General features: G+C 51.6%; 1 protein-coding gene across 4 annotated transcripts in view; it reads right to left on the bottom strand.

Moving 5' to 3' along the window:
* STIM1 (stromal interaction molecule 1) overlaps positions 1 to 26,199 on the bottom strand; it is a 94,316-nt gene that overhangs the window by 37,812 nt on the left and 30,305 nt on the right. For 2 of the 4 annotated variants that reach the window (XM_083816966.1, XM_083816968.1), the window contains exons 2-5: positions 18,304 to 18,437; positions 9,377 to 9,491; positions 5,375 to 5,486; positions 3,992 to 4,107 (exon numbers count right to left, since the gene is read on the bottom strand). In XM_083816966.1, the coding sequence (XP_083673092.1) occupies positions 3,992 to 4,107; positions 5,375 to 5,486; positions 9,377 to 9,491; positions 18,304 to 18,437 (477 nt within the window). The remainder of the gene's footprint in view (positions 1 to 3,991; positions 4,108 to 5,374; positions 5,487 to 9,376; positions 9,492 to 18,303; positions 18,438 to 26,199) is intronic. The other 2 variants (XM_083816967.1, XM_083816969.1) reach the window with 1 other exon arrangement.

Genomic DNA, 26,199 nt, shown 5'->3' with positions numbered 1-26,199 from the left:
AGGTGGGTAACTCTGGACGGGGCACTTCGCCCACCTTGCAATCCAAACTCATACAACAGTGGTGCCTTGGGCAATATGTGAGAAGACGTACAACCGAGTCTCTGTTACGTGAGAGTTAAGAATAAAAATTTAAATTCACTATTCAGAAAGAAAACCCTATGGTTTTACATTTCACTGCTTGCTTTCTTAAATTCTCCTCCCCTATTTCACCTGAAGTTGTGATATTTGGTCCTGGATGAATTTCTGAACTAAGGAACAGGAAAACAAAGGAACACAGACACAGAAGACTCAATCAGTTCATCTTGCTCGGCTTGTAATTTCACCATACTCCTTTGCAACGGATTAATTACAGAGCTGTAGCCCTGCAAGTGAGCAGACCTCTTTGAAGAGAGGAATCATACGTCTGGAGTCTGGCACAGAAAATGAGCCTTCGTGAGACCACAGGAGTCTGCTGATCAGCGAGCAAACCGGCCAGGCGGCCCATCGGCTAACTGATGCTTGCTGAAGCCTTTGCACCAAACTACAGGAGACATCAGAGAAGATTTTTAGCCTCAGGACAAGGAAGTTTCCCCGACTTTATGGGGCAGAATGAGAAACAATGCCGTGGTACTTGGGCTGTAATCCCCACTGACAATGAGACGTCTGGTTTTGTGAGTCTGAAGGAAGCAGCCATGGTACTCCAGTCTGGACTGGTTTTATTTATTACTTCCTATGCATTGCAGGTATAAGAGCATCTTTAAGAGAGAAGAAAAACCCTTAAGATCCTGCACCTGTGAGCCACATCCCACTGCTGGGAGCTTCCCTTGCAGCGGCAGGGAGCGTAGGAGACCACCTTCACCGACCAAACAAAAAGAACAATAACTGGAATGCATCTGAAACCACTAAATCTATTTTTGAGCAAGAAGAGCAGCTTCTGCAGCTTAAAAGGTCACTGAGTACTTCCTGAATCACTGCTGATTGCTAATGGCTGCTGCGAACTGCTGCTTTGCAATCAATGTCTCAAGAAATTAGCTTTAGATAAGCGAGTTCTCACCACAATAAACCAGAGACAAATCCATTCAGTTAACTACCAAATAGCAAATATTGCCATCTAAAAAGCGTTAAATCCCTACTTCAGCTAAAAGCTTAAAGGATTCACGTACCCGATCGGTACTGTATTGGGTTTACATGGCAAGGTTTTGGTAGCGGGGGGCTGCTGTGATTCTGTCCAGAAGAGCCCAGCAGCTGCCCCATGTCAGATAAGGGCCAGTTTCAGCTGCTGCCCAGAGCCGAGCCAGTAAGCTATGTTGTTTGTGCCTCTGGGAGCGCAGACTGAGGAAAGGGAAAATAAAAACTGCTGCACAACAGCAGCTGGAGAGAGGAGTGAGAAGCAGCCCTGCAGCCCCCAAGGTGAGTGCAGCAGGAGGCAGGAGGTGCTCCAGGCAGGCAGCAGCAGTTCCCCTGCGGCCCGTGAAGAGGCCCCTGGTGGAGCAGGCTGTCCCCCTGCAGCCCACGGGTCCCACACGGAGCAGATCTCCACGCTGCAGCCCGTGGAGGAGCCCCCGGTGGAGCAGGTGGATGTGGCCTGGAGGAGGCTGCGGCCCATGGAGAGCCCCCGCAGGAGCAGGCCCCGGGCCGGAGCTGCAGCCCGTGGAGAGGAGCCCACGCAGGACCAGGGGTCTGGGGGGAGCTGCCGCCCGTGGGGGACCCGTGCTGGAGCAGTTTGCTCCTGGGGGATGGACCCCGTGGGACGGAGCCGTGTGGGAGCAGTTCTTGAGGAGCTGCAGCCTGTGGGCAGCCCCTGCAGGCTCAGTTCGGGAAGGACGGCATCCCGTGGGAGGGACCCCACGGGGAGCAGGGGCAGAGAGGGACCGTGAGGGAGCGGCGGAGACGAAGCGTCAGGGACTGACCGCAGCCCCCAGTCCCCGTTCCCCTGCACTGGTCAGGGGGAGGAGGTGGAAGAGGTGGATGGGGGGAAGGTGTTGGAGTGTTTTTTTTTTTTTTTTTGGTTTGTTTCTCACTGCTCTGTCTTGTTAGCAATAAATTTTATTAATCTCCCTGTTCTGAGTCTGTTTGCCCGTGACAATAACATTTGGGTGATTTCCTTGTCCTTATCTCAGCCGTTGAGCCCTTTGCATCGCATTTTCTCCCTTTTTTTCTTTGAGGGGTGGGAGTGAGCGAGCGGCTGTGGTGGAGCTCGGCGCCCAGCTGGGTAAAACCACCACAGGCTCGCAGCCCACACAACCTGCTGTGAACACTGATCTGAAACGCACCAAGGGCAGCTCACCGCGCACTTTAATCTGCGTGACCGGAGGCTCGTGTTACAGTGCCACGACAGCGCAGCAGTACCTCTAACACAGAGAGCAGCCACTGACCTGGAATCATTAAAAGCAATTTACTCTGCCATTTACAGAGCATCTAACAACTGCCTGCCGGGTTCCTCCTCCGAGCCCTGACGCTGCCAGCAGGAACCAACGCAAGGCAAGGGCAGAGCGGGGGCTGCCCCGGGCAGGCCGACTGACGGGCCTGCGACTGACAGGCCCGCGACTGACAGGCCCGCGAATGAAAAAGGAAACCCTCCCCGAGGGAGTTCGTGTTTTGTAATGACGGGGAGCGAAAATGGCTGGCTGTGTAACCTACACGTCTCATTCAGTCGGCTCGTGTCTCCTCCAAGCCTCATAAATTTCACCCGGTTTACTCAGAGCAGCCAGTTTGTCCAGGATTTGCCTTGTTGTGCCTCTTCTCAGGAATTTGGATACAGACTGAAAACAAGAAGCGACTGCACTAGCTGCACCAACAGCTGGACTTTGGAAGCACCTTATCACTTCTCACAGCCCAAATGCTGGGGAGCGCATCATGGGAAGTCTGGAAAAGGGCCAAAAAAAATCAATTTCTCTGTGAGGTTGTTAGCATGTCCACGTTGTGCAGAGCCAAGGTACATCCCGTCTGCTACTGCCGACTATCTGGTACAACCATCCTGTCTGGTGCTGCCAACAGTGGGCAGTAACAGACGCTTAAAAAACCACACAAACAACAGAGGAAGTGGTATTTCTGATGGTATATATTTCCAGCTGCCAGCAACTGAAACCATGGCAGTTCCTGAACCAGAATTTGCATCCAGACTACTGTATTTGCTCTATGGTGAGAAAGCACCCCTTTGTATTCATTTTTTAAAACCTCTCACACAGTGGGTACAAGATGACTAAAAGGGAAAGATGAGCACTCTGCAAGAGGGCTCAAGACGTGTGCAGGCAATACAGCCTGCCTTAAAATCCATCACCTCTGCACGATGCCAAGCAAAACAGGCCCCTGATCAAGCAAGGCTTCCGTTTACCTCACAAAAGCATCAAAAGCTAAAGAGGAAAACATGAATAAGTAGGAAAGACACAAGAAGTACATTTAATAAAGAGACGGCAGACATGAGGCAGACAGAATGAATGCAAAAGGAGCGCCCCAAGCAGCGCTGAGATAAACATCAGAGCGCTTCTAGATCATCAACAGAAGCCTGTAATCAGCATCAAAAGAACTCAGTCCCTTGCTCTCATTCATCCTAAACGCTGCTGTTCTGCTGGTTTGGAGGAGATCTGCAGCCAGGAGCCCGACAGCCTGCAGTTCCACCTGAAGGCAGCTGCTTCAGGTGGATGCAGGGCGGCTCCCACCCACAGATGTGTTAACGCACAGCTGCCAATGCACCGCTGGGCCACAGGGCCAGCACTGCGATTAATGGAAAGGACAGAAGGGTTTATCCTACAGACACGGGAGATCCCAGCAGGATAATGCAGCCCACGCCTGCAAGAGGCCCATCAGACAAACACAACGCTATGTGGCAGGATGCCTACAGAGCTGCTGGGTCAAACCAGAGGCAACCTGTTGCTGTTTCTGGCTAATCATACCAGCAACAATTTAAACAGCATAAACTCTGGATCACGCTGATATGTATCTTCGCTGTTTGATGCTGAGCAGATACGACTCCTCTCACTTAACAGCCGCTGAGGTTTGCAGTGTTACTTACAGAGAGGAGGCCCAAAGAGCACAGTGTCAAGAGCTTTCAGCTGCAGTTTCTGCCTGTGGCTTCGGTCTGTCATTTTCAGAACAGTTCCCATCATGGTAGCGTTGTTTACTGCTAGCCTGTAAAAAACAAGAATTAGGCACGGTCATATCCATCTGAATTAATAACTGACCAAAAATTAGTAACATGGAAACTACAGGAGGAGAAATGTGATGAACAGGACCAGAAAACTACCTGCTTAGACCATCGGGACAAAAGAAATCCCTCAAATAATGTTGTTTCCTATACAGAAGATCTGTATCAAAGTGTTAAACAGCATCATGTCGGAGTTTAAGAAGCATTTTGGCTGTGCTCTCAGTCATATGGCCTGAATTTTTGGGTAGACCTGTGTGGAGCAAGGAGATGGACTCGATGATCCTCAGGGGTCCCTTCCAACTCGGGATATTCTATGACTCTATGATCATCTTTGGCTTTAGTTGGAGGAGAAAAAAACACGGCCATGCCTATTTTATTTATCCTGGCAACCTAAACTACTGATATAATTATTTTATTAAATCCATTTATACTGATAGCCTTTGATGTCTGATTTCATGGACTATAGGAACATATTTCTCACACGGAAGAAACTTGAGCACACACCACGCACTGCCCTGAACACTTTAGTGCTGTTTTTTTTTTAACTTATCAGTCAGTTTATAGGTTCCTTTACAGAGAGAATAACCTTTACCCCAAAAGCTGCACTCAGATTTTTCAAGTTGGTTATGAGCTTACGTCACCTAACAGCAAGTGCTTCTCTTGAGGATCTCATGGGTTTGAAGTCTCCTTTGCTGGAGCATCAAGGGACATGAATTAACATCAGCACATACCAGTGCTGGGTGGTGCAGAGACACACACCTACCCCTGAGCAAGTACCCCGAACCTCTAGATGCGACCCAGCAAGCAGAGGTCATCCCTTTGCTGAGGACGATGAACAATGACAGAGAAGCCTGGTGACTTCACCGGGATTATGAAGGAAATCTGTGGCAGAGCCAGGACATCACCTAGATCTGTTCTGCTCTAGCTCAGGGTTTTAGCTCTGAATACACAGCTCGGACATATGCGGACTGATGAACTCTAGCCCCAAACCAGCATGGACAGCATTTCCAACCACACCGCTCAAACTGCAGCCTCTCCTTTCACCCATAGCAGGTAAATGCCCACTTACAGCTAAATCAAAGAACACGACAGCAGAGCCAAACCCTCCAAGTGTAACTGAAGCGGAACAGGAACTATACGTGGCTCTGCACACGCAGATGAACTTCACGTGATGTTATGAGCCACCTCAAGTCTGTTTTTCTCCCTGGCATGCATCCCACAGGTTCGTAAGACAACGCAGTGAGCACTGACCTGGGCATGGCATGTCCACTCAGCTGCAACTTTCTGAAGGTCTCTTCGTACTGCGGCAGCTCGACGTATGTAATGAGCCACTGAACCACCTCGTCAACTGTCCAGTTATACACTGTGGGTAGAAAACATGCAAGCAGCTTAGTATTTTTACCAAGCAACTAAAATCAAGTCAGCAACAACAGCATAACCAGTTACTTTCCCAGATACACCTCTTCCTATTGTCTTCAGCAAAGGGAAAACATCTGTAGAGTTTAAACAGATACATTCCTATGAAATATGCAGTGAGTCAGCAACTGAGGCCATGAAATCTCAAGGGCTATTATACCAGGACTATATCAGTGGCCGAGATCCTCTGGGAGACCCAAAGTACACGCAGGTGGCAAGGGAAACTGCTTAGCTTTCCGTCATCCAAGTGATATTGCTGCTGTCTTGTAACTGCCAACAAAGCACATTTGCCCAGGGGAACTCTCCTCTGCAATGGCCTCACCTGCCTCAGGGATCTACATCATGCGAGGTCAGCCTGGGTGCCCTGCTTTGAGGGACTTAACACCGACACTGAGCTGACACATAAAGCTCGAATGCCATGGATAAGGAACCATGGGGAAGGGAGCTTCTGCCTTTCCACCTTAGTTTTGCTGTACTTACAGGAACAATGTGAAAGCAAAGAAAATCATGCAACATAATTTTACAGAGGACATAGGGGTTGTTTTTTTGCAATGCTTTAATTTACCAACTTCTGCCTTTGTTGAGTGTGGGCTGAGTTCGTGGGGCATTTACCCAGCCTCCAGCAACTCAGAGAGCCCTGGGCTGGACGCCCACTCTGACGGTCACTGCCTCGCACACATCCAGCCCCGCGTCCTCCTGCCTGACTCACACACGGTTTCCAACAGCCAAGTGGAGAAAAGACCCATTTACTACTGGCTTAAAGGGCTGTATCAACACTGAACTCAAAGCTTTGTGGTCCCGTCTTAAATGTCAACAATGATTTGCCCCACAAATATGAGAAGCATCTTCCAAATCACCCCGGTGAGTTCAATGCCTCCAACAGAAAGATGACAGAACTGACGGGACGAGAGCCAGGAGTTAAGCAAAAGACAGCAAGGCTTCAAAAGAAGGTTTAATCCTCACATCAACTTGCACAGTGATTCACAGATGCATGTTAGCAAACGCAAAGCGTAAGGAACCCCCTGTAGTTACAGTCCCTGGACCACAGACTGTGGGAAACTCATTTTTGTGGCCAGAAGGAAGACGTGAAACTGAAGCTGGCAGGGAGAGCGGTGGCGGTGGCCGTGCCCAGCGCAGCAGGACGGCCGTGCTGCACCCACAGCCCACGGAGCCCCCCCAGGCCAGGGGGCCCACGGGAGGCAGGGACTCAAGTGAGCTCTGAAGGACCCAGGGTGAAACGCCAGAGCTTCTGATCCCGGCCAGGAGCTCCACAAGGCCTGGAGTGGCTTGTCAGAGAACTCCTCGAAAACGTTCTCTGAAATCCTTGCGACAATGAGCATCGGTGCTGGTGGGGGGACAGCTCCTGCTGCCCAGGAGCCAAGCGCAGAGGCCCAAGGCACCAGGCTGCCGCTCCACGCAGCGCTCTAGGCCGGGGGGTGGCAGGCAGCCCCCCAGGCAGCGCAGGGGGACAAGTCCTGCCAAAAGGAGCCGCCGAAGCTCCCAGCTGGTGACGTGCCTCAGCACAGCGTGCCTGGGGTCCTGGGCACCCTGCTTAATCGGACCTGCTGCAAGCTGGAGGCCCCCAGAGGGTCCTGCTGGGCTGCACGGCCGTGGCAGGGGCACGACGGCACGTGGCACCACCGTGTCCTGCCTCCAGCAGCTCTTCCCTCCAGCTGCTGGTGCTCGGCTTTGCCCGAAGGACCCCCCCCTGCACCCCGACCCCTGCGCTGCTCACGGCTCTTCTCTGCTCACAGCTTCCCTCTGAAGGCCCTGGCTTTTGGGGCTTACATGTGCACAGCTCGTACTGTGGGAAGGAGTTTCTCAGAAACAAGCCAGCAGCTCCACCCGAGGGGTGGGCAGGTCCGCCGCGCGAAGAGATGGAGGCTGCGCCTGCTCTGCACCCCACCCACAGACCATCTCCTGCTTCAAAGAGCCACACATACCGAGGGATTTATACATATCAAAGCCAAGACGTTGTAAAAGCACCCCAACCTTTTGGAAAAGGGATGTGGGAAATGGACACACGTGTCCTGGACGCACCTCGAGTGCTGTGTCAAAGCTGCTCTTCACAGCCGCACAGAGCCCTGGCCTTCTCGTCAGCTTCTACTATTCCACAGCTTGGTTTCAAACGCCCAGATTAGTCTCCAAACGAGACCACGTTTGGAACCAGTAATTTATTTTATCAGCCAGATACACAGAACAATGAGAAAGAAAAGCAGCGCGCTAATGACACTCACTACAACAAGAAGTTATACCACAGGAGCTGCACGCAGAGAAATGCCACTTCCTGCACTTGTCAGAAACAGGAAGAGAGCGAAAGCAGCTCCGCAATTAAGGGACCCGGGGAGTATCCTGGGACGGTCTCCTCCATCCCCTAATGGCTTCTGTGCTTACCCAACCAACACTGAAATGCGCTTCTGGCAAAGTCATCTGTAATCAGCCGCACGATAGAGTAAACATTTCTGACACCAGGCTTTCCTTGAACACAGAAGGCAGAGCGATTCGTTAGCATCCTGCTGGCTTTAAGTGGCTTGGGCAAGAATTTTAAACACGTGGCTGCGCATCTCCATGGGACAGAGAGTCTAGGCCTGGATAAACAATTCCAGGGCCATGCACAGAATCACTGCACCTTCAAACAGCCTTTCAAACGCTATAGCTAAGAATGTAGTCTTCCTGGGATTGTGAGAGGTGGGAACACGCCTACGGCTGTATCTACGCAGGGCTTTGAAAACACTGAGCACATCCCATCCCCAGGTCATTTACAAGCCAAGGCTGACAAATCACATGCAAACGGTACAGGACACAAAAGAGGAACGGAAAACTTCACAGTTGATGAATTCATCAGAAGACTAAAACCCATTTTTTCAAGCAATAGGTGTTCATAACATTATCTGATCTTGGAGGACAGAGGGAAGGGAAAAGACTACAGGTGAATTATCAGCAGCAACTAAAACTATCAGGAAAAAAAGATGTTCCCAGTCTTGAGAGCAACAAATAGCGTACTGAATAGAAAAGGACAAAGGAGGAGTAAAATGCAGTCACTGGCAGAAATGGTCCATGCCACAGATCACAGGAAACCCCCAATATATCAAGAATAAAAGTTTCTAAAGCAGAAAGAAAGGGGAGGGGTGAGTTTTAAGATTTCTCAAAGCAGAAATTCTAAAATTCTGGTCAGGGAAAAAATGAAAGTGAAATTGTGCCAAGAAGTACCAGCGAACCTAAAAGCTTCTTCAAAAATTCAGAAGTTTTAGGGAGTTTCCCACCAGGGACTGAACTTTCACCACCTCCCTGGACTAAGCTGCTGTGACGAACAAAACCATTTCATAAGCTTGCAGCTCACAACTACGTTGAATGTATTTATGTACACTTAGCGTTTTAGGATTTATTTTACCTTCTTTTCACTAGTTTAAGGAGCATCTCAAGTTCAGCAAATTTCTTCTCGGGGAAATACAATCTGTAGAAAAACTCCCACACTGCTCTATTTAATATGTAGGATGTTATTACCCCATAAAACACCAGCTGAAACTAGTATTTAAAGAAGAAACTGGAATAGGGCAGTATTTGGCTCTATTTTAATACGTTTATAGGGGTAGAGAAAGAAAACAATTTATACTTTTATGGCCATACTCAGATGCCAGCATTAACAGTTGGAAAGTACCAAGAGCAAAAAAATGCAGAAATGCCCAAAAGAAGGAAGCTGGAAAAGTAACTTGCAGAAGGCAGGAAAAGCAGAATGAGAGTGTTTTTCCTGAGATGTACACACACACCTTTGTAGCAAGGAGCGTGTGTGTGTGGAGCGAGGTTACTTCATTTTGCTTGTGTTTTTTAATTTTTTACCTTCAGATGTCTTCCAGGCCTTCCAAAGATCTTCCACGCTAATGAGCTTGTCTTCTCCATGGAAAGTGCTGTGCTTGACTGTTGGGTCATGGTAATTTAAGTCCTCTCTCAAGAACTAGGAGAAGAAGAAACAGCAGGATTATTCTTCGATTAATCATTTAGACAACAGGAGAGGTAAAAAATATTTCACCTTACTACTACATCCATATGTTGTCACGTAACACTTCCTACGGCAAAGCCCTACTAACTCTGAGCTGCAGCATCTCAGGCTTTATCCACTCAGACTAAAATTACACCATCTCCCTAGCTGAGTCGCTGTAATAAATACTGCCATTACCGAAAACCTGCACCTTGTTATAGCTAAATGCATTTACCTCTACTTCCAGTTTCGTGATTGCATTTTGCCCCCTTTTTGCTAAAGCAGCCCTCAGCCAGCAGATCTCTGCCCTGGGCCACACAAGCTTCGGCCTCCCGTGAGAGGGAGCGTGCTTTCGGGCGTCAGTCGCCCCGAGCTGCCGGCAGCCAGCTGGGGCCCTCGGGCACAGAGGGCTGCGGGGGGCCTGGGCTGCTCGGGGCAAAGCAGCGCCCGCAGGGGCAGGGAGGGGATCCTGCCCCTCTGCTCCGCGCTGGGGAGGCCGCCCCTGGGGTGCTCCCGGGGCCAGAGAGGCCTGGAGCTGGTGGCAGGAGCCCAGCGCGGGGCCCCGAGGTGCGGGAGGGCCTGGAGCACCTCTGCCGTGAGGAGAGGCTGCGAGAGGCCAAGGGACGAGGTTCAACACAGCTCAGTGCCGGGTCCTGCACTTTGGTCACCACAACCCCATGCAATGCTACAGCATTAGTTAGTTATTTTTATTTAGTTAGTTATTTTTTATTTTTCTGCACAAGAATGACCTATTAGGTTGAATACGGACGTTTTCTGCAGCACCTCTGAAATTTGGGAAGACAAGTCAGGCAATAACCTGCAAGTATTTAAGTTAAATTAATATTCCATTGACTTTAATGCAGATAAACATAGAGTACAATAATAATACGACCTGGGCTGTGGGGATTCCAGACTTTGCTCCGGATTATAACTGCTCCCAGAATTCAACTAAATAGCACAGTGGAACCGACTTTACGTCAATGCGGTAACAATGAAAATAAAATAGTTATTATTACTGGATGTGATCTGCAACTTCAAACGAAAGCTGAAGCCCGTGCCGTCTGCAGGAGCCGAGGTGTGCTCCCTCTGAAAGCTGCAGGGAGGGCAGCACCTTGCTTTCGTGGAGGCGGCCTCCTCGTCCCCCCCGGCCCACCGGCGCCTGACTGCGGCTCCCCCAGTGAGAGTGGGCTTACCGGGACAACGCAGCTCCCTAACACGTCTTCTGAAAAGTTAAATCCAGTGGCTTACTCAATTAAATGAAAAATAATGGAAAAAAGGAGACTGCAGTGACGTAAAGGATAGCCCGCAAGCTCACTGTGCTGATGCTTGCAGCCTGCTTCTCTCAGTCCCAAAATACTCCTGACCAGCTTGTGGGGTCAATATTTGCCTTCTGCTTAAACTGTTCTCCATTTCCATTTTTGCTTCCTGTACGTTAATACTGTGCAACCAAATCACAGGCAAAATAGCAACAGCAATGTAAAAGACGAGCGGCACCCACGGCAATCAGGTGCTAGGCAGCGGTGAGGGCTGGTGCTGGTTCTGTCGGCTGAGCCACTAAAGAACGTATTTATCTACTGTCATCATCGTCTGCAGATGGACCAGAGCTCACCGGGGGAGCGCATCCGTCACAACAACGTCTTTGTTTGGTTCCCATCCTCCTCCAGCCTCAGGGGAAGATGGGGCAGAAACGGGAGACACCAAGGAAAAGTGAAGAAAATCAGATCAGAAAAAGCGAGGGAGAGAGAGTGGGAAAGACCAACAAGGTTTGAGACTGCACTCTGGGTAGGAGTTCAGGAGATGTGAGGCAGGCAAGAGTATGTGAACACGAAACAGAAGGAAGAAGATCGCTCACATTCCAGTTCCTAGTATATCAACTAAATTAAAAGATCATTTCACATTTAAATCCCTACCTGCACGATTCGGTGTGTGATTAGCAAGCAGATTTCTTTTCACGGGTTTTTTAAGGTGAAGAGTGTAACTGAATTATTTAAAAAGTTATCTACGCATAAAGAGATTGCATTTTAATAGTAGATAGACTATTAAAAATACCCACGGCAATTTTAACCTTTTGACCTCTTTACAAACCCACTCGGGGCGCTGCCAATGCCAGCGCCAGGTGTCTGTAGCTGGAGCCTCTCGCCTGTCTGCCCTCTTGCTCTCCAGCTTGCAGAAAGCGTTAGCTCCCCTTCCCACCTTGCCACCGAGCACCAGGCAGCCCCTCGGTGAGCACGCAGGACCAAACCCTCCAGGAAGGTGCAGCACGTGCAGCCTGACGCAGCCGGGCCCCCGGCAGCGGCAGGGGAAGCCGGCAGCGGCCGCACCGCGGTCTGCCTCCCGCTGCTGGAGCTCGTGACCTACAGGGACGGCGGCAATGTCACCCGGCGTCACACAGCGGGCGGCTGCGAGCTCCCACCGGGACGCAGGGATCAGCTGCTGCTCTGTAAATTTAGCTCGGGGAGCACAGGGAGGGAAAGTGATCCCTCACAGCTCCCCTGCGGCACCCGGCATCCGGAGGAGCCCCCGAGCACGCTCACGGTGCTGCCAGCAGTGGGAACGGGCAGGGGCCGGGATGACGGTCACAGGAGGGTCTGGGTTGGAAGGGACCTTAAAGACCACCCGGTCCAGCCGCCTGTCCCAGGCAGGGACACCTCTCAGTCGATGCAGGATGCGGCCACTGCCTCCTCAGACAAGCCGTTAATGCCATGCCTGCACGAAGCCGGCTGGGAGAGCTGGGGGAGCGGTGCCGCATGCACCAAAGCCCAGGGAAATGTCAAGAGCAGCTTTTCTCTTAGTGTCTTCTACGGAAAAGATAAGAAACAAAAGTGCAAACAGAGCAAGTCAGCCAAAGCTTGCTCGACTGGTCTTCACAGGGAGCTGGTCCTGCCTGGCGATGAGGGTCTCTGCAGGGCCGCTGGTGTCACTTGCTGTCTCCAAACCACATTAGGAAATCAGGATATTCTCAGCTGTAGTGGGTATGACAGCTTCTGACCCGCTAACCCCGCATCTAGTAGCATCAGGCATGTTCTGAACACGGTGCTGAACGTGACTTCTCCACCCCCAACATGCTGCCAGCCAGCACAGGTAAATCTGAATAAATACAATTCCTGCTCTGCACACTGACGTGCCAGCAGCTCTCAGGGCACTTCTCACATCTCCACACCCACTGCGGGAACAGCTTCCTAGCTGTAAGTTGTAAGGCTCTCATTTTTTCTCCACTGGAGAAAACGCCACAGAGATTTCACGCACACAGACAACTGTCCCGAGCACGCACGCGATGTGCATTTTAACATGCGTGCATGTAGAATAGCCCTGGGATACCCGGATGTCCAAACCCCCAGCAAAAGGACCAGCGCGCAGAATGCCAGCCTCGTTGCAAACCATTACAAAGCAGCACTTCAGAGCACTGAGAACACACGGCCGGTGCTATCCCTGGAGACCCAAAACTCCAAGTCCTGGACGAGTGTCTCTGGGTGGCCCTGCCCGGGCTGGGGCTGGAGCAGGCGACCTCCAGAGGGCTGCGGGCCCCAGCCAGCCTGTAAATGCAGAGGCCAGGAGGCTCCTCACCACGTTCGGCGAGACAAAACCTCCATCATCCTTTCTGAAACGGCCACTACAAGAAGCAGCCGACGTGAGCAGAGGCCACCGCAGGAAGAATCGGTCTGTAAACGCTGCTCGTTGGTCAGATTTCTTTTGTAATTTATCCCACCTCTCTATATAACAAGAAGGAGCTGTACCCACCCATCAGACTCAAGGACCGGCTGCTGCACAGCCCTCAGAAATCCCCGTGGCTGGAGAGCCTCCTTTACGAACACAGCGGGGTAACGGAGAGAGCAACGCTGCCCGGAGGAGGCAAACGGGTCCCGTACGGACACCCGGGGAGCCGCGGTGCTCTGAGGGAGGGACCACATCCAAATCCCTGCTGAAGCCATTTACAGCTTTGGCCCCAGCTACAGCCTGTTACAGAAAATCAGGTGGGAAATGCTTCCTCTTGTTTGTTTTAAGCCTGCTACCCGGCAAGCCAAACCGAAGGGCAGCCCTAAGCCACTGCCCGCTGCGTCACGCAGCCATTCCTCTGGTGTATCCCGGAAAACCGTCGCACCTTCAGCTCTCTCACCTCATCTTCCACCCGAACAGCACGCCGCTGCCGGCAGAGGGGCCAGCGTCCCCTCCGGCTCCGGCCCCTCGGGTTCCCCTTGCAGGCGCTGCAGGCACTTGAAGGCATCTGCACCCCAGGGCGGGGGGGTGCAGCACCCCCCAAGTACCAACTGCAGCACCTTTTCAGGGTTATACGACCTTGTTAAACGCAGACACCCACGTTTTAATTCTCCACCTGCCGAGCAGCCTGACCAGCTCATTTTTCTCCTCTCTAACAGGGGCAGGGATCTGGGGTTGCACAGGTTCTTCGCTTAATGCAAGCCCCTTGTCTCGCCGGCTGAAAGCACGCTCAAAACTCAGCAGTTCCATGACGAACGATTTTCCGGAGATTAGCCTTGTGGTTTTTGATCTGCAGAAATTCCAACTGCTCGCAGGACCCCTGCGCCTCCTCCCCGAACCTTCAGCCCCCTCCCACGCTCCCAAATCCCAGCAGCTGCACAGGGCAGGGGTGCCCCAGGAGCACCAGCGCAGCGCTGCACGTGCGTCAAGTCAGCAGAACAGGCTAAGTAACGGCAGAGCCCAACCTGCAGCATGCCCCCAGGCAGCATGCGATTCTAGAGTCTTTTCTGAGCTACCAATTTTCACGAAAAGTTGCAGGAAACTTCTGTCTTCAAGACCTCTTTCTCACTACCATGCCTGGAGCGAGACAACAGGATCAGAAATTATGAGGAGCTGGGGAATGGCAGAGCAATAACACAAACCTTGTTTCCTTAGGAAACCAGGCTAGAAGCATCTGAGAGAACCGTCGATTTAAACCTAAATCAGAGTAGCCCCTAAACAGCTGGAGCTGCCTTTTGAGCGAGTGTGAAGAGCAGAAATAGATCGCTAATTAGAAGATCTCCCCACGAGGGATAGTTCTTTCATTTTAATTGAGGTCACTGATGTCATCCTAAACTTCATTGAAAATTCACTTCCAGAAAGGAAAAATGCAGTGATGGTCTAAGGACAGCATGAAGTTGTTGGATGAAATCTCACAAACCCTACCTGGAATTACAACATTGTAAAGATAAACTTATTATCTGCCTCTCACTCCCTTTCTGTACAGTCTTTTTAATCCAAACAAAATATATCCGTAACTTATCCCGGAGAGAAAGGGCCAAAACAACAAATGCAAATTGAAGGTTCCCAGCTGCAGTTCTCACCACGAGCGTCTCTCCTGCTCCGCGCGGAGCGGGCCGAAGGACAGACCACGCAGGGCGGGCAGCATTTCAGCGCGTGCCCCTGGGATTGAAAGCCTGTGGGACCTTTGCCCTCTGCTGAAGCTTGCAAATGCTTCTGGAGAACAGGTGATTAAAGCCAAGCTTCAGAATTACATCAACCTATCCTCAACAGAGGAAACTTTTTTTTTTTTAATTAAAGCATTTGACATCGGATGAATCCAAAGGAGAAATGTGGTTTACCAGGCAGCTCATCCAACTAAGCTCAACATATCCGTGCGGGAATGACCCGTCACCAACACACTGTGCTCCAGAATAACACGAAGATGTTAGCTCATTTTGTTCTGTCTCAAATTCACCCGTTAAAAAAATAAATCCCAAGTACACAAACCCACACTGAGGGGAGCCTGCCCAGAGGAACTATTTGTGGTGCGGCACATTCCTTCAAACAATATCCCCAGCAGCTGTCCCGCAGCCAAAGACAGGGCGTTAAAACACGGTTACGGGGGGGACAGGGGAACGGCTCCGGCAGGAGCAGGCTGGCCAAAGAAACCTCTCAGAATGGGACCGTCGGGGGCTTCAAAGCCTTCACGGCACGTTTAACTCAGAGCAGCTTTAACGTCAGCACAAGTCTCAGGCTCAGCAGCGGTAAGGCTCGCAGCCCCGTGCGCGCCCCGGGTCACCGGCCCTGCCTGCCGCTGCGTGAGCAGCCACAAGCGCCGTTTCGCTGCCGGCTGCCTGCACACGCACACGAGGGCTCCCAGTGCGCCGCACGCTCATTAACTCCGAAAGGGAAGCCGAAGAAAAAGACCTTCAGTCCCCGGAGAAGATGCACGTGCACGACATCGGCTGGGTTACGCTGAGAGGTACACAGTATTTTGCAAGTTTTCTCCCATCACGAACCCGCAAGCGGGAAGCACAGGGCAGCCGGAGGCACGGCCCCGCTGCAGCACTGCTGGGCATCTTCTGACTCTTCCGAACCCGCGCACGTGCCCCCTTGCTGCGTGGGGCCCGGGCTGGACGAGCGCCAGCGGCACGGCACGGCTCCTGCCCGACAGCAGCGCTAGCAGCTACCTCGGCTCTCCTCGCGCCACGTCTGAGAAAGAGAGCACGGCCACGCGTGTCACCTGGGCTGGAGGAACCGCAGCACACCTCCGGGGGGACGCCGCGGTCCCCGCGGCCGGGCAGCGCAGCTGCAGCCCCCGGGCGAGTGGCTGAGCGAAGAGCGGCCTCGAGGGAGAACACCACGTTTTAGGAAATGCGACCGAGAGCTTTTCGTTTCACACAAGCCCAGCACCACAGCCTTTCATTTGCTCATGAAAGCTTTTCATTCGTTTTAATTACTCCACAAAGCAGAATTTAGGCAGAGGAAATGGCACTGCAACACGGGAACAGTCAGCCGGATCCACCCAGCGGGAGCACACCGCTGGCTCCCCATCAGCACCGCTTTCAGCTTTAGGCTGCCGTGCTGTTTCCCGGGGGGCTGCGATCTTCCCAGAAACAGGGGCCTTGTCACGAGCGGCTCTGCCCCTGCTGCATTAGTCCAGGTGGAAGGTTTCACCTCCCTGGACTTCCATTTCTGCATCTGAGAACTGTGAATAATGCGTCCTAGAGGAGGGCTTCTGGAGGACGGTACAGCACTACACAGGTGCCTCCGTTTTGACACACGCATCAGAATGAGAAAAAAATGGAAGCTGTTGGCCCAGAAGCCGCGGGCTGCGTTCCTGTAAGCCGTCCGAGGGTCCTCCGGTTCTCCCAGCGCCAGGAGGTGCAGCGCGTGCTCCAGGAGAGCGGCAGCACGGGGCTGCCAGGCTCACCACCCGCGTGCCGGGTACCGGGCTCAGCAGCGGCCCCGGCTTCCCCTCCTTCCGCGGCCAAGAATTCAGATCATTCAGCAGCCCTTGCTCCCAGCGCAGCCTCGGTCGCGTGCCATGGACTTGGCACAAGACCTGTGCTTCCACCGTTCAAGAAGCTCCTGCGGCCCTAGAGCCAGACATCGTGCACCCGAGCCTTGTGAGCCACCCCTGTCCAGCCAGTGGTTCTGCAACGGATTGAGGAATTGGGAAAACGGGGATCTTGTGGCTGCCAGATCACCTTGACAGTCTTTGTTCTTTTAACTTCCGACACTGTTCTTTTTAGCTTCCAACATTTGGAAGCCCTGAGCCTTTTAAACGAGCATCCACTGCAACTGAGGAGACACTACAGGTAGCGAAGCTTTCTCTTTTCAAGTAGTCGCTATTTCTATTGTCGCTAAGGTAGGAAAACAACGACTTTATTTCTCTTTATTAAAGTTATCAGCTAAAATTTCAGTGACCAAGACAACAAAAAACAGTTTCTTTTTTCTGCAGTATGGACGAATGTACTGTAACAGTTTCAGGCGGGTTGGTGTGTGCTGGGTCTGGCTGGGACGGAGTTATGTCCCTGCAGCAGCCCATGCAGCGCTGTGCTCTGCACGTGTAGCTAGAGCAGCCCTGGTACCACAGCGGTGCTGTGCCTGCTGCTGAGCAGTGCTGGCACCGCACCGGGACTCCTCCAACCCCCAGAGCCAGCAGGCTGGGGGTGGGCAGGGGGTGGGCAGGGGCCGTCACCAGGCGGCTGACCTAAACCCACCAGAGGGATATCCCATGCCGTGAGTGTCACGCTCAGCAACAAAAGGTGGGAAAGGGGAAAGGGGGGTGTGGGGGGGCAGCTCTCGTTATAAAGACGTCTGTCCTCCCAAACAGCTGCTATGAGCATCGAGGCCCTGATTCCCGGGACATGGCTGAACACCGCTCGTTGATGGGAAGTAGAGAGTGACTGCTTTTCTCTCTCTGTGCTTCCACGTGGCCTCTGCTTGTTCTTTTCCCCTCTTCCTTTTCCCTTTAATTAAATCATCCTTATCTCAACCCGTGAGTTGTTTTTTCTTCCCAGTATGCCTTCTTCTCCCCCTTGCCCTCTGAGGAAGGGAAGTGAGAGAGCAGCCGTGGGGGAGCTCGGCTGCTGCCCGCCTGAGCAAAACCACCACATGGTGAAACAACGGAGTAAATACTGTAATGGGAAGGAGACAGCAGCCAGCATATTTGCTCATCGATATGGCAAAGAGAGGCTTGCTCAGAATCAGATGGCTTTCCCAACTCCAGAGTTAAAAAAGCAAGCAATGAAATAACAACAACCATGTAAACAGATCTACCTGTCTTTCCGCCATGGAATAAATTGATAAAAGCTTGTATATAAAACAAAAATTAAGCAGCTAGAAACCCATAGAACAGGAGAAAAGTCATGCACACTAAAGATTACAGTACTGAAATACAGTGTTTGGATCAGAAACTTGGATCATGATGGACCATTGCTTCCTTGCCAGATCAGATGGAAAGGACAGCCAACAGCCTTCAGGCACCCCTGCCACATTCACACCGCCCGTAACAGAGCAGCCCTCCTGGGCCCTGTACAGGAGCACAAAACTATGTGAGAGGACAGGAGAACGGCCGAGTACTAACCTCGTCACTCTCCTCTACGTCCACGTTGCCATTGGCATCGTCGTCCATCTGCTTGTGAATGTTGCGGACAGCCTCGAAGCTGAGCTGCTCGTCCTCATCGTGGCACAAGGGCTTGTCAATTCGGCAGAATTCTGCTGAGGGAGAAAACACCAACATTACGTAGCCTGTCCCAAAAAACCTGCCGCCTTGTTTGCTCATTAGGCATCTTGCATTTGAAGAAGCGTTCCCTGAACCCTACACAAAGCATCCCAGTGCTCATTCACAGCAGGGTTAAGTGCAACTGCCAGATTTCCCATGAAATTTCTAATCCTAACAAGAAAGGACAGGCCACGGCCTGACAGAGGCTGCTCTTCTCCGGGTCACGCTCCCCACATCTCCACGTCGCCGCTGCGGCAGCCAGGGCCGGGCTCGGCTCCTCTGTCCGGCGCCACCAGCCCCAGCGGCAGGGGAGGACCGCAGCAGAGCGCACCTCCTGCTTCACCCGCTCCACTCCTCACTTGGAGGCTGCTAGCGCTGGCACGGTGTTTGGGAGTCACAGCTGTATGTTTATGCAATACACCAATTAAAAAAAAAGTTAGCCTTCTTCCTGATTATGAAATAGATTTTTTCTGGCTTGTTTTCACATATTTTTCCATGTTTCAAATTAACACTGCATATTCTGCTACATGCCTGAGTCCATGTAAGCACCAGTCAAGCTTGGCTCCTCCATCCCATCTATGGTGCTGCTGCATGGCAATGTGTGACTCACCGAGATGGCTGCAGACCAGCAAGGCAACGCTGATGCACGAGCACAGACAACGGGCATTAAAAACAGCCGCCAAAGGTGAGGTCCTTAATGATGTGTTACGAAAAAAGCCTTCTGTTTCACAGATGCTGCACTGGATTCACTCTAAGTAGATAACGATTAAGAATCATCCAGCAGTGACTGCTCTGAGATCAATGGGAAGCGAGTTTCATGGCTCTCGGCCCAGCTCCCATTAGAAGGTCTCATGTTCAAAAAATCAGAGTTCAGAGTGAATTCCTTGGAATTTAGGCAGAAGAGTCCAAATGACTTAGAGCTCAAATCTCATTCCAACTCTTAAGATGATCCTTTCAAGACCAGACAAGCTTATTTGGGGGAAAAGTAGCATTTTCTGCTGCTGCTACACATTCTGTATCCACTGTGAATAAACAAACGCTCACTCAGCTTGCTACCAAAGAAGATGATTTGGACTATTCTCCTGTCTGTTACATCTTCACACAATTAGCAAGGAGTCAGACACACTACTGGTAGGAAATACTTTTGAACATTAAATTCACCCAAGCTTAAAAATTTTATTTAAAAAAAAAAAATCCATATAATCTGATTTGCAGACGACACCGAGCTGGGGGGAAGTGTCGATCTGCCGGAGGGTAGGAAGGCCCTGCAGAGGGACCTGGACAAGTTGGGTCAACGGGCAGAGGCCAAGGGATGAGGTTCAACATGGCTCAGTGCTGGGTCCTGCACTTTGGCCACAACAACCCCATTCAGCGCTACAGGCTTGGGGCAAAGTGGCTGGAAAGCTGTGCAGAGGAAAAGGATCTGGGGGTGTTGATTAATGCTTGCCTGAACACGAGCCAGCAGTGTGCTCAGGTGGCCAAGAACGCCAACGGCATCATGGCTTGTGTCAGGAGTAGTGCAGCCAGCAGGAGCAGGGAGGTGCTCGTCCCCCTGGGCTCTGCTCTGGTGAGGCCGCACCTCGAGTGCCGGGTTCAGCTTTGGGCCCCTCGCTACCAGAAGGACATCGAGGCCCTGGAGCGTGTCCAGAGAAGGGCTCCGAAGCTGGGGAAGGGCCTGGGACACAAGTCCTGTGAGGAGCGGCTGAGGGACCTGGGGGGGTTTGGGCTGGAGAAGAGGAGGCTCAGGGCAGGCCTTATTGCTCTCTGCAACTGCCTGAAAGGAAGGGGTGGGGAGCTGGGGGTCGGCCTCTTCTCCAGTGATGAGACAAGAGGGAATCCAGCGCCCGCAGGGGCAGGGAGGGGATCCTGCCCCTCTGCTCCGCGCTGGGGAGGCCGCCCCTGGGGTGCTCCCGGGGCCAGAGAGGCCTGGAGCTGGTGGTGAGAGCCCAGCGCGGGGCCCCGAGGTGCGGGAGGGCCTGGAGCACCTCTGCCGTGAGGAGAGGCTGCGAGAGCTGGGGCTGCTCGGCCCGGAGAGGAGGAGGCTCCTGCTGGGGCAGGGCGCGAGCAGCGGCACCCAGGGGTGCCTCCAAGCACTCCGGGATCCTGTTATTGCACCATTCTCCACGTGTAAACACAGAGCCTCCCATACGGAGGACACTGGACTAACACTAGCTGATATCGTGTGTATTTCCAGATCTCACAGAGAAACCCCATCCCTCGTCCTCTGTGGACTGGCTAAAGAACCAAACAAAACCTCAAACCCAAGGTAAACCGATTACACAAACGCGCACCCGGCCACTCCCCAGTACAGCTGTTCGAGGAGCAAGTTTTGCTCCTGCAGACAGGTTAATATTAGGGGAGAACTTGTTGCCTCTGCAGAATGGAAAAAAAGGAACAAATACAGAGAATGTACATTAAGATAGCAAACAGAAGCACGCAAACAAATGCAAATACCATTGTTTTGTCTTGGCTTCTCTAGAATTTCACATATCTGTGTAAGACCAGACGATCAAGCCAAGCAAACTGCAGTTTACTCTAAATCAGCTACCGAAGTTTCTAAACTTAGAGCAGGTTCAGCCATAAGCCTACTCATTCTTAAATATTTCTAAGAATTCATTAAAACAAACAAACAAACAAACACACACATACACCTAGAAGCAGAATAGCATATGTTAAGGCTGTTTTCCTGCTGTAACTGTTGATTTTCTATGTCTTATGTTCCTACACTAAATATGTGTCTCACAACCAGCTTTATTAGAGGTATGCTCCCCCAGTCAGCAGACTGAATAAAATACTGTGGTTTTAATTTTGAGGAACATAAGCCAAGGATTCAGAGTTAAAATTAAACTTTCCTTATTTGCAACACTTTAAATTATGTACTTCAAATTTATATTCTGCCTAAAACAAAACCACTCAAGAAGCACTTAGATGAATGTCAGAGCATTATTCAAATCAGACCGAATTCTTACATTATGGTTGTGACCCTTATTTCTGATGTCTTTATATATACACATACAGACAAATGTATTTAAGGTCTTAGCTATCAATCTTGCACTAGTGTGTTTCGAATACTGAATTAATTCAATATACAAGTGCATAATACAACCATACACCATAAAATTATTTACTGTTTTTAATAACACACTCCTTTTATAGTACCATCCTCAGAGGAAATCAGTCTTGTGAGTTCTGTCCAGGAGATCTTAACAGACCGTCATTCAGTACTCCTCAGAAGAGTGATTTCCTCACGGTGCTTGACAAACCACCTCAAGAAAACGTATAGTGGGCAACTACGCTAGAAAATGCTGGGTGAGCAACTTCACCCTATGGATGCAGGGTAAAAACTGCCACCATTCTGCATCCAAACCTCTAAACATCTTGCTAACAACAGCACTAAGTGCAGTTGGACTGGACGATCCCTGAAGGTCCCTTCCAACCGAGCTATTTATTCAGTTCTGTTCCAAGTGTGGATACCGGTCCTCCCAACCCACACACGCCCCTTGCCCTTCCACCCAAACCCACCTGGGTGCATTCCCTGAGAATCAGGATCCGGGACATGGACCGCTGCACCAGGAAGGGGTGGCAGCCCTCCGAATCACAGACCAAAAAATCTCAGAAACTAGAACTGCGCTAGCGTTCCAGGTCTGGTCTGTCCTTCATAGCTTTTTAAGAACAGCATGCTTCTAACTGAAAAACACTAGGGTAAAAATTGCAAGATAAACCCTTAAAACCTCGAACGTATGCACAGCACTGAGCTATGCTGGTGCAGTCCTCTCAGTTTCTGGCTGTGGCTTTAGGACAGGCACCTTCAGCACGTACGTTACAGATCAGAACTGGTTTTGTTCTTACCAGAAAACCCCTTTTCAAACACGGTCAGCAGACCATTCCCGCGGGCTCTCCAGATGGTGTCCCCGCAGGCAAAGCACCAGCAGCCGGGACCACAGGTTCGCCGTGACCTACACCTTCAGTTACGCTTCCAAGCGGCACAACAAACCCTCCCCTAACAGGCACAGAGCGTCAGGCACAGACATCTTGCAGATACGCCATTCTTCTCCAAGGTGGGCCTTGCATAACCGCCACAGACAAGCAGGTACTTATCAAGGGGGGGCACGGGTTTTCCTTACAAAACTGGGAAAACTGATCACCCGTCGGGGCACACCCAGAGGGTAGGTTGTGCAGTCTTTGTCTGGCATTGAATCCTGAGGTTAACCTGCTGCTGCAAAAGAGCACCAGCTAGAAGCCGGACTTCAGGCACACACCCACGCGCACCAGGTGGTAGAGATCCAGTAGATAATACCGCCACAGCAGTCCTTGGCTGGCTTTGTCCCAGCGTTACCAGTACGTTTCCAGAGCGGCTATCAATGCTGCAATGTAAACCTCATCAGAAGAAACTCCCAGCTGTGCAAACCTGGCCGACCAGGAATCTACCTTAACTAACAAGAATTAGCACCATTACTAGAGGGTGACTGTGAGGTGCATCCACCACGGTCAGAACAAAGCCGCACCACCAAGCCCCACCGTCCTGCTCCACCTCCTGGGCCACAACCCCTCCACGCAGCCCCTTGACCTCGGGCCCAGCTGGGCACCTGCCCACTCGGGGGCTGGGACCTCTCACAGAACGTTTTTAGGACACGGTGACCGATGGCATTACGTTTTTGCATCAGAACACATCTGTGAGTTACAGGGACTGCCAGGCCTAGAACTGGCAGAATTCGGGCTGAATTTATAGTTTATTAACTAGAAAGGTAAACATTTTTAGCGGAGTCTCCTTCTACCTTGTACAGCTGCAAAAAAAAAAAAAAAAAAAGAGGAGAAAACGTAGAACAGTTCGGCTTCAGAAAAATCAGGCCTACTGTGCCTCACTGCAGCTGACACTTGAGGAGGCCCCCCCTGCCCGATTTCCCAGTGCAAGGACCCCACCACCACTACCCAATGGATTTGCATGGACAGCCTTTTTCTCTCTCCAGGCCACGTTACCTCACAGACCCACTGCTGTCTGCTCATCTTTTGCTGCTTTATGAAAAAAAAAAAAAAAGTCAATGACTGAGTAAATCTGTTCAGCTTTGCCCAAGACAACACACCCCCACACACAAAAGCCCTAGTCAATACTGGAGGCTGACTCAAGGGCAAGGGGAGACTGCTGGGTGCTGCAGAGACCTCACACGGATCTGGAAGTTTGCTCTGTACCAACTCTCGCATGGCCGGGGAGCGAGCCCAGCACCTCTGTGAACTGGGAACCACAAGCAGCGAGTGAGCAGGGGCAGCTCTGCCTAGCCCCAGCCCAGCGGGCCATCCTCTCCTCCACGGGGCCATCCTCTCCTCCACAGGGCTCAGGGCCGGCTGCAGGAAGGTAGCAGCCACTTGCAGGAGGTAGCAGCCACCTCGGCTCGTGGAGCCTACAGCCAGCCCTGGGAAAACATCCAGCACAGCAACACGCTGCAACCCAAAGCAGCAGCCAGGGGCAACATTACACTCAGCAGGGTGCGAAAAGTGGTGCCAGTGTAGAAGGCGAATCAGTGTGTCCCCGGCAGGGTGCCAGGAGACCTCCGTTCCTCCACCCCACCTTGGGAGGCGGCACAGGGAGGCAAGGGTGGCCGACCATCGTGCAGGGCTGCGCGGTGTTTTCAAAGGCTTCACAGCAAGCAGGGTGAAATGACTTCTTGACTGGTACTTTCTGTTGATCTTAATGGGAAAGGGAGAGGAACTTGGCAGAGTTACGTTAAATATTATTGGATGTCTTAACATGGCTTTGTGCAGATTTGGTTTTCCTCTCTGACGCTGTAAGAATTTGTTCCCTCCATGCTTTTTTCACAGTTATCACAAAGTTATCTAATATCTTTGGGATGGGTCTTTTCTGCAGTGATTTGTCACATTCATCCCAATGAAAAAGAGCAAGAAAACAGAACGTTATTGTATTCATACTGCCTTTGGGCTTGACTTCAGCAGGAAAAATGAAATCAGGATAAAAGATACCTCACAAAATATTATGTGATCATCTTGTTCTGAACCTTATTATTATAGCAATTAATGTAGCAACACCGTGTCAAAGTTCAATTTACAGGGAATAAAAAGGTCATTTTATTATAAAACATGTGGTTTTATTCTTATTAACAGTCTCCTAACCACATAATCCTTAAGCCCCAAACATGTCTCTCCAAGTGGTCTGTCCAGCACTCAGGCAACGAGACACATGCACTGAAGTGATCTTGCCCAGATTTCCTGCAACCACAACGATGATGTGTTGGTATTTGTAGCCCAAACACTAAGAATGAAGCATGACTGGAAATCTTTTTCTGTGCAAGTTCCAGAAAGCAATAAAGCAGTCATTGCAAGAATGGCATGTGTTGATAACCAAGTAACAATCAACAGCAAGCAGGCTCGTAAATACTGAGGAACTTGTTTGCATCAGGGCCAGAAAAAGCCTAAATAAGCCGCGGGTGATTTAATCAGCAGAAGACCTGACACTGATAAAGAGTGGTCACAAGGTTTCACCACAGGCCAGGAAGACAAGGTGCAGCTGTAAAAATACCCAAAATGGAGAAACAAAGACCGGGGCAAGCAACCTTGCCTATGATTTATGGAAGACTAAGCAAGATCCTGAATCTAATAACCTGACCGTAATAACCCTCGTCTCCTAAGCCAGGTCACCCCTTGGGTTCCTCCTGACAACGAGGGTGTAACAGGCAGCCTCCCCTGTCCTCCACGCCACACAAAATGACACCCCGCCTCAGGCTGCTCGGACACACACACAACGTGAGGCACCTTCAGAGAGTGAAAGGCTGAGCGTGACGTCGGTTTTGTTTAAATAACACCCTCCTCCTCCGGAAGGTCCTCCGCTGATCCTTGCTACAGCAGTCTGTACAGACAGGCCCCGAGCTGCCAGATGGAAGCCCAGGCCGGGACCTGGGGTGGTGGCGTGCCTCCCGTGTCCCCTAGGGGCTGACACCACCACCTGTCCTTACCCCACCGTCCCGTCCCACCTCTCTGAGTCAGCAGCAGTCTTTTGTCCCCTCACGGGCTGTTGGCCTCCAGTCCTGTTCGTTATCTCCCCACCATCACCTCTGAAGCACTACAGTCCGCCTTTCCTTTCAGAAGGCAAGCCCCTTTTCCCCCCATCCCCTCCGGGCAGTGAGGGACAATGGTCTGCCCATCTGGGTGCCATTAACACGTGCCATCTTCCATCCCTGCCCTCCTCCTGGACTCCCATCGCCAGGCCTGGCGCTTGCTCTGCACCACAAAAGGTCTTTTGCAATCTCCCACCCAGGAGCCATCTCCCCCCAGGGCCCTGGGTGCGGCCGCCCAGGAAGTCATCGACAGGCACTTAGGCCCAGGTGCTTGACTGAAATCTGAATGACAAGGAATTGGGGTTGGTTTCAGAACAGATTAGAAAGTCTCAGGAGAAATGGTCGGGTGGAGGTGGACCGTATCTTCCAGTCCTAGCACCTCTCCTGCCGCCTCAGCCCGAGGCAGTGACGCCACCTGGAAGTTCCACCTGCACATCAGAGCAGACATTTGTACTTGGAAGGTGGCACAGGCTGCCCGGAGAGGGGCTGGGGGCTCCTCCGCGGGGTCTCCGGCAGCCGCCGGGACGTGGGGCTGGGCGAGCGGCTCCACGGGGCCCTGCTGGGGCAGGGGGCGAGCAGCGGCACCCAGGGGTGCCCCCAGCCTCAGCCACGCTGTCATTCTGTAGCATTGAAATATTTTATTCCAGATCTTGAATTTCTCATGGGAAATTCTCTCTAACGAGAATTCTTTTTG

The sequence above is a fragment of the Anser anser genome (assembly GCF_964211835.1).
Source record: "Anser anser genome assembly, chromosome: 1".
Classification (NCBI taxonomy): domain Eukaryota; kingdom Metazoa; phylum Chordata; class Aves; order Anseriformes; family Anatidae; genus Anser; species Anser anser.
This window is presented reverse-complemented; position numbering and strand designations above follow the sequence as displayed.